General features: G+C 56.0%; 1 protein-coding gene across 3 annotated transcripts in view; it reads left to right on the top strand.

Moving 5' to 3' along the window:
• The first annotated feature begins 574 nt into the window (after positions 1-574).
• The window catches only part of NFIC (nuclear factor I C), a 217517-nt gene continuing 205071 nt past the window's right edge, over positions 575-13020 (top strand). For all 3 annotated transcript variants that reach the window (XM_084883531.1, XM_084883529.1, XM_084883530.1), the window contains exon 1: positions 575-685. In XM_084883531.1, coding sequence (XP_084739657.1) covers positions 590-685 — 96 coding nt within the window. In that variant the 5' untranslated portion in view covers positions 575-589. The remainder of the gene's footprint in view (positions 686-13020) is intronic.

Raw genomic sequence — 13020 nt, forward strand, 5'->3', positions numbered from 1 at the left:
ATGAAGGGGTGCCCTCCCCGCCTGGCATCTGGGACAGGGTCCTGGGTGGGGCTCGGCCCCAGGCTTTCTTTCCTGGTGGAGTTGATGGGGAGGCAAATAGGCGGGGGTGGGGGGTGGGCGATAGGGGGGGGAGGGTAGATGGGGCAAGCCACACTCCTTCTGGGACTGGAGGGGTGGATGTCTTCCTAATCAGAGTCTCATTCACAAATCCATGCTTTGGTATGATCACACTGACTGCCGACACACACACACACACACACACACACACACACACACACGGCCTCCACAGCCTCCTCGGGCTGTGGGTGGCCACTTGCATGAGACTGGTGGCCTGGTGTGTCTCAGATTAACGTATCTCCATTCCTCCGCCTCTCTCTCTCTCTCTCTCTCTCTCTCTCTCTCTCTCTCTCTCTCTCTCTCTCTCTTCTCTCGTCTATGATCTCCAGCTCTGAACCCTCTCCCGACTCTCCGAAGAAAGCCCCCTCGCCCAGGGCCATGGAGGCTGGCTCCCTGCACCCCCGGCAGCCGGCCCAGCCCCTGCGTCTGTCTGTGTAAGGCGGCGGCGTGGGCCGGCTCCCTCCGTCCGGGCATGGAGGTGCCCGGGGCCCCCGTGTCCAGCAAACCTGGCGAGACCTCGGTCAAATGGCAGCTCTGCTACGACATGACGGCCAAAATGTGGTTGATGGTGAGTGGGGAGGTGCCGCCGGCACTGGGGGGGACTCGGGCGCTGTCACGGGGGCCGGAGGGGACAGCGGGCAGCAAGGGGCTCTGGGAGGTGCGGACACCGGCGCTGAGGTGTCCGATGGGATTGGGAGCGGCAAGGGCCCTGCCCTGAGCATTTGGAAATGGGGACGGTGGGCAGAAGTGGGGAAACCGAGACCAGACAATGGAGAGAAAGCCGTGCCTGAGTCTCGCACTTGAAAGCGTGGCCGAGACTCCCCAGATGCGACTTTGTGATTCTGTGTCCGAGTGCCCGCTCCCGTGGCGGGCAGGGCGCCGGGCGGCCGCTCTCTGGGAGGTTGGCGGTGAGTTAGCTGGACCCGGAGGCCTTGCAGTGGCGTCAGGGGGACTCCTGTGGCCCAGGGCCTGCCATGGGAGGTGTGAGTGCGGCAGGTCTGGGGGCTGGAGGGGTGCTGGGGAGCACCCGGTTAACTGGCCAGGAGGCGGGAGGCTCGGGGCCTGATCCGCTGAGGGGCCTTGGCCATTTCTTTGCTCCCGACCCTAGGGAGGGAGTGGGCACCCTACAGCACCCGCCCCTAAGGTCTAGCACCCTTCCAGAAGCTTCCAGAACCAGCCAATGAGGGGAGAAGCCAGAAGCAGTGCCTGGGGCCTGGGACTGGCAGTCCAGTGTCTCTCAGGCCAGCATGAGGCCATTAGGCATTATTGTCTGCCCTGCTGTCCGTCCATCTGTCCACCCAGGAACTGGCCTGTCACCCACAGTAGAACTCTGAAATCTATCAACATGATTCTAGGTCACATATCCAGGTGTGAACCTGGGTGTGCTGTGTGACCTTGGGCCAGTGGCTTACCCTCTCTGGCCTTCGGTTTCCTGTCAGGGAAATGGTGTGGGGCCTCAATGTCTTGGGCTTCGTGGCCAGTGCTCTGCGAGTCCCTGAGGCCTCAGGGTGAGAGGCAGCACCTTAGGGCCTTCTGTGGCCCCCTCACAGCCGTTCTGCTTCTTGTTGGGCACCGTGGGGGTTGTCCCCAGCCTCAGAGTATTGAGGCCTCAGCGTCCACGAGGACAGAGGTTTTTCCCACATCCCGGGGGAGTCTCGTGAGTTGTTTTCCTTTCTCACTCTTCTTTTGGCCCGTTGTGTCTTCTGGGCTTCATCGTCCACATACTGTGTCTGTTGTTCTGATGCCTGGAACACAGCAGTGAGCCAGACAGACAAAGACCTGTGTCCTCTTGGGGCTGATGTGCCAGTGGGGGAAACAGAAAATAAAAACATCGGTGCACAAAGTAGGGGTTAGTTATGATTGTGTCAGGGGTTATAAGAAGCTGGGGGGCTTTGAGACTGGGCAGTCAAGGGGGGCTTCACCGAGAAGGTGACATTTGCTCTGAGACCTGGCAGGTGACAGAATTCTCTAGAAGAGAAGGGGGAAGTGGTCTAGTCAGAGGGAACAGTATGTGCAAAGGCCCTGAGGCAGGGCCAGGCCGGTATGTTGGAGGAACAACGACAAAGCCTATGAGGCCGAAGCAGAGGGAGGGAGGGAGGAGAAGGAGGAGGTGAGGGCAGGAAGGGGAAGGGGACAGGGCATACAGGGCCTGTGGACTGCATGGATTGGGCTTCTATGCCAGGGAGTTGGGTGCCCTGCAGGGCTGTGGGCAGAGGAGGGTCAGGACCTGTTTTATATTTTTTAAAGCTCTGGGGCGTCTGCGGGGAGAAGAGGCAGTCTGGGTCTGACCTGGCCACCAGAGACCAGGGGAAGGCTGAGGCAGCGTCCAGGGTTAGGTGATGGGTGCCTGGAGGTGGAGAAACACGGGTGGGTTTCAGTGAAGGATGGCGGGGACTTAGTGTTCCAGCTGGAAGTTCAAGTAACGGAGTGACTTGCTCAGAGTCACCCAGCAAGCCAGGGCAGAGCTGGGGATGGGGGAAGAGCCTGGGCTGGGGGTGAGGGGGACCATTCCCCACCCCTCGTTGTCTCCACGGTCCTGGGAGAGTCAGGGGGAGCTGGCAGTTTGAGAAAAGAAGGATGTTTCTGTGGAACTTGAGGTCTTATCAGCAGAGGTAAAAGCCAGTACAGGGAGGTTGTGGACACACTAATCACACTGGGACACCGGGAAGAGGAAAGAGCGTGGTGCGGCAGTCCACAAGGAAAGAACTAGAGACGTAGGGTTTCGCTCCGAAAAGAAGGCGCTTGGGAGATGAATTCCGTTCCGGGAACCCTGTTTCCCTGGTCCTAGAGGATCCGTGCCAGCACACCCCAAGGAGCCCAATCGCCAGAGCGGAACTTGTCTCAGACCTTCCCAGCAGGGCTGCCCCTGAGCACAGGAAGCTGATGAGGGCAGGAAGCGGTCTCCCAACCCCAGAGGTCAGGCTCAGCCTCTGCAGGGTCCTTCAGCCTCCGCTGAGGACTTCCTCCTAACTAGCTGCGAGGTAGCAAGGTAATCTCCCCGGAAGCAGCCACGCCCCCACTGGTGGGAACGTCATGGTTTTAAGCAGCGTGAGCCAGGTGGTTCCCCAGAGGCCCCTTTATTGTCAGAGCATCAGGGACCCCCAGGAGGCCGAGGGGTCCAGGCAGCATTTACCATGTGCGGCTGAGTGGGGGGGAGAGGCCGGGGGCCAGAGATTGCAGCCTCGGGCCCCGAATCCCAGACAGACTCAGCGCCTCCCGCAGCCACAGGAGGGTCTGCGAGACTTTCTGGGTCCTTGTAAATGTGTGTTTTTTTTTGTGTGTGTTTTTTTAAAATATATTTTATTGATTTTTTACAGAGGAAGGGAGAGAGATAGAGAGCTAGAAAGGTCAATGAGAGAGAAACATCATCCAGCTGCCTCTTGCACACCCACTACTGGGGATGTGCCCGCAACCAACGTACATGCTCCTGACCGGAATTGAACCCGGGACCTTTCAGTCCACAGACGCTCTACCACTGAGCCAAATCGGTTTCGGCATAAATGTTTTTTTTAATAAAGATATGTTTTTACTGATTTCGGAGAGGAAGAGGGAGAGGGAGAGAGAGAGAAACATCAATGATGAGAGAGAATCATTGATCGGCTGCCTCTTGCACTCCCCTACTGGGGATCGAGCCCGCAACCCAGGCATGGGCCCTGACTGGGAGTTAAACTGTGACCTCCTGGTTCATAGGTTGACGTTCAACCACTGAGCTACGGCAGCCGGGCCCTTGTGAATATTTTAATTTTTACTTATTTTACAATCAGAAGAAAGCAATGAGTATGATGTAATGAATCTATAGAACTAAATCCAGCCCGGATTATATTCACCTGCGTACCAATCCAGCCCTGAAAGATGATGTCTGATAATTTCATTTTCAGGGAGGAAGGCGAAAACGTGTCAGGTCCTTAAAGATCATCATGCGGCTACGTTCATTCCATCTCTGTTTGCTCGTTCAAAGAGCACGTTTGCTCAGCGCCTTTCTGTGCCTCCGTGTCCTGCCCTGTAGGAGGAGGGGAACTCGCCCCCCAGACAGGGTCTTTGTAGGGAATCCAATGAACAGATGACTGGGGAGGCGTCTTACAAACTGTTAAGGACCGGGCCCAGAATAGAAACTGTGATATTCACGCAGCCAAAGCAGAAGAGATTGCGGTCAGATTGCAGGAGGACTTCCATGGTTGCTCCATCTCTGCAGTGAGTGCTTGTTACGTGTCTGCGGTAGATGAGGCCTACACAACCCTGTCCTTCCTGGGCTCACGGCCCAGCGCAGGGGAGAGTAAAAGAGAAAAGGAATAAATGCACGAGTGAATTCCAAGTCGGGAGAAAGGCTGCGGACGTTAGGAGAGGGTGATGGAAATGGGGTGGTTGAGGTTTCATCTCTAAGGAGGTGACATTGCAGCCTGCATGACCTCAATGAACCGAAAGTCTGGGGACAGAGAGAACAGCACGCGCAAAGGCCCTGCGGTAGGATGTGCCTGGCAAGTTGGAGGAACGGCAGGGAGGCCCACGTGGCTGGAGCAGAGTAAGCGACGGGGGAGAGGATGAGGTGAGGCAGGTCCAGCGGGCTTTGTGGGCTGCAGGGAGGACTGGGCTTTATTCAAGGGCCACTGGGAAGCCTGGGAGGGCTGTAAGCGGGGGGAAGGGGGTTCTCCCATCTGCCCAAGCAGGTCCCTCTTCCCATCTGCGAGTGCCACCCACCGCCACCCCCACCCGGTGCCCAGTGCTGGAGTTGGGGGTCGGGGTGCACAGTCTCCCCAGCCCCCGGCCTGCGCCCGCCTGGCCGCCGCCCACTCTGCCCACATCTGAGGCTCCAAGGAGCCGGACAGTCTGCTGCAAACCACGGAATGTTTCCCCGGAGCGCCCAGGCGGGAATGTCGGCGGTGAGGAGGGGAAGGGTGGGGAGCCCCGAGAAGAGAGACGGGGAGACACAGACAGCAGGCCCTGTGCAGGGGCGGGCCCGGGCAGTACACAGGCCAATGTGAAGTTATTGTCACTGTGATGGCCCCCTCTTTACGATGGAGAAACTGAGGCACAGGCTGGCAAATGGACTTATCCATCGAGCTGGGGAGAGGCAGCTCTGAGATGAAACCCAGACCACCTGGCTGCAGAGCTTGGGCTTCACCGCAAACCCACAGCCCAGGTGTCAGTGCAGTTCTTCAGTGAACGAGTGACTGGAGGGATGGATGGATGGAGGGATGGAGAGATGGAGGGATGGGTGGATGGAGGGGTGGAGCGATGGAGGGATGAAGGGATGGGTGGATGGAGGGATGGAGAGATGGATGGATGGAGGAATGGATGGATGGATGGATGGATGGATGGATGGAGGGATGGGTGGATGAAGGGATGGATGGGGGGGTTGATGGAGGGATGGGTGAAGGGATGGATGGATGGGTCGGTGGGTGGATGGAGGGGTGGAGGGATGAAGGGATGGGTCGATGAAGGGATGGATGGGTGGGTTGATGGAGGGATGGGTGAAGGGATGGATGGATGGGTGGGTGGGTGGATGGAGGGATGGATGGATGGATGGATGGATGGAGGAATGGAGGGATGGAGGGGTGGGTGGATGAAGGGATGGATGGGTGGGTGGGTGGGTTGATGGAGGGATGGGTGAAGGGATGGAGGGATAGGTGGATGAAGGGATGGATGGGTGGGTGGGTGGATTGATGGAGGGATGGGTGAAGGGATGGATGGATGGGTGGGTGGGTGGATGGAGGGATGGATGGGTGGAGGGATGGAGAAATGGAGGGATGGAGGGATAGGTGGGTGGTTGGATGGAGGGAGGGATGGATGGATGGAGGCAGAAAACACCAGCTGACTCAGCCTCCTACTTTAACCCAACACAAACCCGAATCCCAGTGGCACCCAATCCAACGCCCACTCTCCAGGGCGCCGTCAGCACTTCAACCTCTAAACGTCCTTCCTCAGACCCCGCTCCAGCCTCTCCTGGGCCCTTTTTCTCCAGGGCAGACGGACATGGGTGCCCAGACCCTCGGGGCTTTCCCTCCAGGAGGAGGGTGGAGCCGGGCTGCCGCTCACTCTAGATGCCATCAGAGAAGGTGCGTTTTCCATGATCACACAGCAAACGGCTCCGCACGCACATTGCTGAGCTGCGACCTCAGACAATAACCAGGTGGAGGCACCGCCCGCTGAGCCTCCCATCTTGCATTTCATTGCACCCTCCCAACGAGCTTCCGAAGAAGGAACTGTTTTTGTCCCATCTCATGGGTGGGAAAACTGAGGCCCAGAGAGGGGCAGTGGTGGTACGAGGTTGCAGGCAACGTGCCGGTTCCGTGGGGAGTCCAGAGGGAACAGAGGGAGCAGCGTCTGGCTCTGCAGTCTGCGGAGGGATGGTATTCTGGGAGCTGTCACCCCGGAAGTGTGTGTCACACCCTAGTTTATGATGTTCATGACACGGAGCTTTTGTGCAACTCTGCTCCTGGTGCCCGTGTGAGCTCGGAGCGCTGAAGAATGGGGCCATGGCAGGTGGAGGCATCTGGTCCTGGGAGAGACAGTCACAAGTGGGGAGCAGCTGGCTCCTGGAGGTGGGCATGTGCTGGGTGTGATGCCTAGGAGAGGGAGGAGGTGAGAGAGACGTGCCAGCCTGACCACGATGGTCCTTGAATGCCAGGCTGCACTCAAGGGAGCAGGGGCTTTCTCTCCGGGGAAAGAGGGAGCCGGTGGGGTGGGGGAGGGGTGAGCAGGGGGTGGCACAGGCAGACCGAGGGCAGGTGTGGGGATGGGAGTGGGGGCCGGGAGGCGATAGAAGCCATGATCCAGATTGAAGGGAAGGAGGCAGGAGCTGAGACCGAGTGGGTCAGGGGAAGGCCCAGGGGGAGAGTGGGCAGAATGTGGGGACTGGAAGGCTGGGGGAGGATGGGGGAGGGAGGAAATGAGGCCAATGGTTGGATCGCTGCCTCAGGGATGGGGAGAGATGGTAGAATTGTCTCTGAGATGGGGACACAGCGAGGAGTGGGCCTGAGGAGGAAGATTCCGAATTCAAGGCCCCTGGGGATGTGCTGGGGGATGCTGGATGGATGTGGAGAAGACCAATGGGCCCAAAAGAGTGCCTGGTACCTCCTATGTGGTCAATAACGGCTTGTCAATGAAATGGAGGGAAGAATGGGTGGATAGTGGAGGGATGGAGGGATGGAGGGATGGATGATGGAGGGATGGATAGATGGATGTGAATGGACAGATGGGTGGATAGATAGATGGATGATGGATAGATGAATGGATGGACCTTTGGATGGATGGATGGATGGATGGATGGACGGACGGACGGATGGACAGACCTTTGGATGGATGGACAGATGGACGGATGGACGGATGGACGGACCTTTGGATGGATGGATGGATGGATGGATGGATGGATAGACAGATGGATGGACCTTTGGATGGATGGATGGATGGATGGATGGATGAATGGATGGATGGATGGACCTTTGGATGGATGGATGGATGGATGGATGGATGGAGCTGAGGCAGCAGTACTTACTCTGAGTGTGAAGGGCAAAGGGCCCAGCAGAGTCCCAGGAATCCCCCACTTCAGGGCCAGGCAGAGAAGACTTGGAGGCCCAGAAACCATGCCAGTTGTCCCCGTAACGATCTCTCAGAGAGGTCTCCCACCCAAGTCCTTTCCTCTGCCCTCACTCCCCGTAAGGACGCTGGAACTTGGTGTTCCGCTGCACACACATGGCTCAGCTCTGGGGGGCCCACCGCAGACAAATCAGTGGAAAATTAAACTAGTCCCTGTGTGCTGGTGATCGGCGGCTTCAGCTGGGCCACTTAATGACCCCTTTCTGGGGATTGTTACCAGCTGGAGGTGGCCGAGGGAGGGGGCCAGCACCAAGCCACCCAATCTGCGAGGGGGAGGGAGGGGGCTGCAAACCGTGTTGCCGGGGAGAGCCACGTGGTGGCCCTGATTGGTGGGGAGGCTCAAGCAAAAGGTGGCCCGGGCTCTGCGATGGACCCACCTGTGCCCCTGCCTCCCTGCGGGTCCTCCCTTGGGTCCCTTTGCCGAATTCCTCCCGCCAGGGGTGCTATTTCCCCCCAACTTACCTGGGTCATCTTTTAGGTCTCAGCTCCCATGTCATCACTTTCAAGGAAGCCCTCCCAGACCAGGTCAAGTCTTCCAATCATTTCTCTCAGAGGCATATGCCCTGCCCACCTACAATCTTACCCTCCTAGATACAAAGGGACCAAGAGCAAGAACCCCACTTTGCCACTCAACAGCTGTGTGTCCTTGGGCAAGTCACTTTCCCTCTCTGTGCCTTGTTTTTCTCATCTGTAAAAGAGGGCCAACAATAACCCCTTCCGGACTGACGGGGAGGGTGATTAAATGAGCTATTCAGGGCAAACTGCTATTAACTGAGAATTTATGATGTGCCAGACACAGGACTGTCTGGTCACCAAACCTTTCCAACCTCATTTTTGTGATGGGGACGCTGAGGCCCCAGAAATTAAAAATTTGACCCGAGGGCATCACTGTGTACCCGGACTGGTACCATTCCTTCTGCCCTGGTCCCCCGCTCCCACACGGGTCCCTGCAGCCTGTCCTCCCTGAACTGCCCAGAGGCACCGGTGAGCACCTGAGTCAGCTCCCGCCTCTCCTCCGCCTGCAGCCCTCGAGGCCCTGCATGATCTGCTCCCTCAGATGAGTCCCTAGAGGAGTCAGATTCAGAGACAGAGAGCAGAATGCTGAGCGGGCGAAGGGGAGTGAGTGTTGAATGGGGACGGCATTTCAATTTGGGAGGGTAAAAAGATCTGCAAATGGGTGGTGGTGATGGCTGCACAACAATGAGAATATACTTCATGCCACTGAATTGCATACTTTTAATGGTTACTATGGTAAATTTTAAGTTACATATGTTCAATCACAATTTAAAACACACACACACACACAAAAAAAAAACACACACACACACACACAAAACAACAACAACAACAACAAAAAACAACAACACGGGGTGCATCCATTCAGTAGGCCTCTGTAGCGATTAACAGACTTGAGCGTTAGCTGTTCTGATGGGCAAACCACCTGTGACGTAAACCGATAAGGCTGCGATGCTTACGGCGGCCGCTAGAGGGAAGCACATGAGCGGGAGACCCGCCTTCATGCTTTGATCTGTTACTGAAGGTTTTCTTTCTCCTGTTCTGCAGCCACTTTGTTGTTGTTGTTTTACTTACCTAGCCTTTCTCTGCATTCTTTTCCCTCTTCGATGAACGTTTCCATGTTCGGTTGCGTCTTCTTTATTCCCACATGTCCTGGAAAAGTGTGTTTTATAGTCAGTTCCACATGTTCCTACTACAGCTGAAAATGTGGTACATGGTGAATGGGTGTGGCTGTGTGCCAATAAAATTTTATTTATAAAAGCAGGCGATGGACTGAGGATTGGTCAGGGTTCTCCAGAGAAATGAAACCAATAGGGATGTGTGTGTGTGTGTGTGTGTGTACATGTATGTATGATGCCTGTGTAGATAATTGGATAGATAGAGAGAGATAGGTATAGAAATATAGATATAAGTAGATAAAGATGAGGCTGGCAAACCCAGCCTCCTGAAAATTCAGGCGAGAGTCTCTTGTGTTATCTGACATCTGTAGGGCAGGGGCAGGCTGGAGACCAGGCAGTATTTCTACGTTAGTCTTGAGGCACAACTCCTGCTTCACCAGGAAAACTTGGGTTTGGCTCTTAAGTCCTTCGACTGGTCGGGTAAGGCCCACCCTCATGGTGGACGGCCATCTCCTTCACTTAAGGTCACCGGATCGTAAAGGAGAATTGCACCCATAGCACGTCTGCACAGCGACATCGGGATGAGCGTTGGACCGAATCACTAGACACCCAGGCTCGCCAAGTGCACACGTACAGTGGAGCCACCACAGACTGGATCTGACCCTGGGGCCGTAGCTCGCTCTACCTCATGCCTTCATTTCTCGGAGCTGCGATAACCCGCTGGGTGGCCTCCCCACTGAGAGGGACGGGCACACAGCTCCAGAGGCCAGAAGTCCAAAGTCAGGGTGTCGGCGAGGCTGGTTCCTTCTGAGCCACGAGGGAGCCTCTGAGCCAGACGAGGTTGTCTACATGTTCAGGTGGCTTTCTCCCCGTGTGTGCACCTCTGTCCAAACCCCCCCTTTTTACACAGGCCCCCGTCGGATTGGACTAGGGCCCACGCTGGCCACCTCACTTTTAGCCCGATCGCCTCTGTGAAGGCCCCGTCTCCAAATGCAGCCAGTCTGAGGTCCGGTGGCTGGGGCTTCCACGTAGGAATTGGGGGGGACACAGCTTTTGGACTGGATTCGTGATGTGTTGTTGTACATGTGGGCGGCTCTTCCTCATTGCTGTAAAGTGCTCCGTCCTGTGACTGTGCCTTAGAGTTTCCACCTGTTCTAGTGCAGATGGGCATGTACGTGGTTCCTCGTTTGAGGTTTTTGTGAACGAAGTGCCTGTGAGCATTCCTGGGCCTGCCTTCTGCTGGGCAGAGGCGGCCTTTCTGTTGGGTGTGTACCTGTCTGAGGCAACTAGTGGTGACTGACTGCTCCGCAGGCCGGCTGCCACAGTCCGAACTACCACACACACACACACACACACACACACACACACACAGACACACACTCACACACACGGGCTCCGAGGTCCTCACATCCCCACAACACTGGCATCGTCTGCCTTCCTCATTTCTGCCTCCCTGGTGGCTGTAGGTAAGGTGAGCAGACGTCCCGCTTTTGGCGGGTCAGTTCCGATTTTGAACAATTTGTCTGTCCCGCCAAAAGCGGGATGTCTGGTCACCTTTAAGGGGACGGCTGTGCTAATCTGCACCCCTCAGGGAGCCTGCATTGCTCCTGAGCCTCTGTCCTCGGAGAGCTGCCTGTTCGCACGGTGCCCACTCTGCTCTCGTGGTGCCATCTTCTTGCATTAGTTCCGAGGAGCAGGGTCAGCACCCCTCCAGGCAGACGTTCCCGCTGGGGTTTCTGGGAACTCAGACTCCAGGGTGCTGTGCACGCCAGCTCCCACCCAGCCCTGCTCTCCCTCCTGTCCTGCCAGCTCCCCATTCACTCCGCTCACCGTGTCCTTCTCTGGACAGAAGTATTTCTTTATTGTTGAAAATCAGTAAGAATGAGCTTTAATTGTGCAGCTTACAAGGCAAGATAAACACTCTTCCAGGGACTGGCTTGACATGAAAGCTGGGATAATTAAGCAGGAAAAGAAAAACAACATAAATAAATACATCAAAAAAAGAAACAGCCCTAACCTGCATGGCTCAGTGATTAGAGCATTGGCCCACGCACCAAAGGGTCACCGGTTCGATTCCCGGTCAAAGCCAGGTACCTTGGGCGGCAGGTTCAACCCCCAGCCCTGGTCAGGGTGTGTGGGGGAGGCAACCAATTGATGTGCTTCTCTCATCTAGATGTTTCTCTCTCTCTCTGCTCTCTCTTCCCCTCCCCCAATCCTTTCCACTCTCTCTAAAAATCAAGGGGAAAAATATCCTTGGGTGAGGATTAACCAAAACAGAAACAAACACATAATAAACCTGGGCATGTCAATGAAATGGTTTGTAAAGAGAAATAGAACCCCCTCTCAGTTTAAACCTGATTAAAAACATATTTCAAACATCTTAATAACTCTGTCTGACCATTACTAGATTTGACCATATGAATAAGTAAATAATGGAAATAATTAAGGGGACACAATCACCAAGGTATTAATCTTGTAAAGATAAGTACAGAAGCCTAGTTATGTATTAGGGTCTCATATACATCCCCTTTTAATTTAAATTTGATTTTCCAATTACAGTTTTTAGCCCTTGTCTGTTTGGCTCAGTGAATAGAGTGTCTGTGAACTGAAGGGTCACGGGTTTGATTCCAGCAACCAATCGATATGTCTCTCTCACATCAATGTTTCCCTCTCTCTCTCCCTCCTTCCCACTCTCTAAAAATCCATGGAAAAGCTCAGGTGAGGATTAAGAACAACAATCAATTACAGTTTTTATTCAACGTTCTTTTGTGTTAGTTTCAGGTGTAGAGCATAGCGGTCAGACAATCGTATCCTTACGAAGTGTTCCTCGCGATGCTTCCAGAACCCTCCTGGCACCACACACAGTGATTACAATATTATCGACTCTATTCCCTCTGCTGTGCTCTGTAACCACCAATTTGTAGTTCTTAGTCCCTTCACCTTTTTCACCCAGTCTCCCCCCCCTCCCTCGGCACCCTCAGTCTGTTCTCTCACTGAGAGCGACCTTTCGTGTCTCTGTCACCGATTTCACGTCTCTGCCTTCGGGCTTGTGGTTCAGAGGTTTTGTTTAAGAAGTTCTTTCTCGCCCCGAGTCATAAAGCTTTCTACACTTTCTTCTGTGAACGTTCCCTTTTGATCTTTCGCGTCCGCGTCTTCAGGTGGCACCCGCCCCCCGGGGGGTGCAGCCAGGGACCCGGTGTGAGAGGAGCCCGTTGGCCCTGCGCGTGGACCCTGCCACCGTCTTTTCCCCGCCAGCTCCCACCATCCCTCTGCGGTGCTCGGGGTGCGGCTCGGGCGCGGCTCGGCTCTCACAGCTCGCCGTGCGCCCGCGGGAGGCCGTCTGCGAGGTGGGGGTGCTGCCCTCCTTCTGCCTTCTGACGGGGGGAACAGGCTGAGGGGAGGGAAGACCGTCCCCAAGTCATCCTGGGCGAGGCTGGCACACGTCAAGGGCCTGGTGGTGCCGTCCGAGACCAAGGGATAGAATGGAGGGAGAGCGAAGAGGGGAGGGTGGGAGGGCCTGGGAGACCTGCCCTGCGTGGCCAGTGGTGCCCACGCTCCGGGGTCTGTGCCGGCATGGGCAGAGGGCCCAGGAGGAGCAGCCGGTGGGCTCCAGTCCCTGGCAGCGGGCCTGGGTTCCGCGGGCCTGCGTGGGGATGGGGTGGGCCACCCGGGGGCC

This window comes from Pipistrellus hanaki, assembly GCF_964339955.1.
Source record: "Pipistrellus hanaki genome assembly, chromosome: 5".
Taxonomy (NCBI): domain Eukaryota; kingdom Metazoa; phylum Chordata; class Mammalia; order Chiroptera; family Vespertilionidae; genus Pipistrellus; species Pipistrellus hanaki.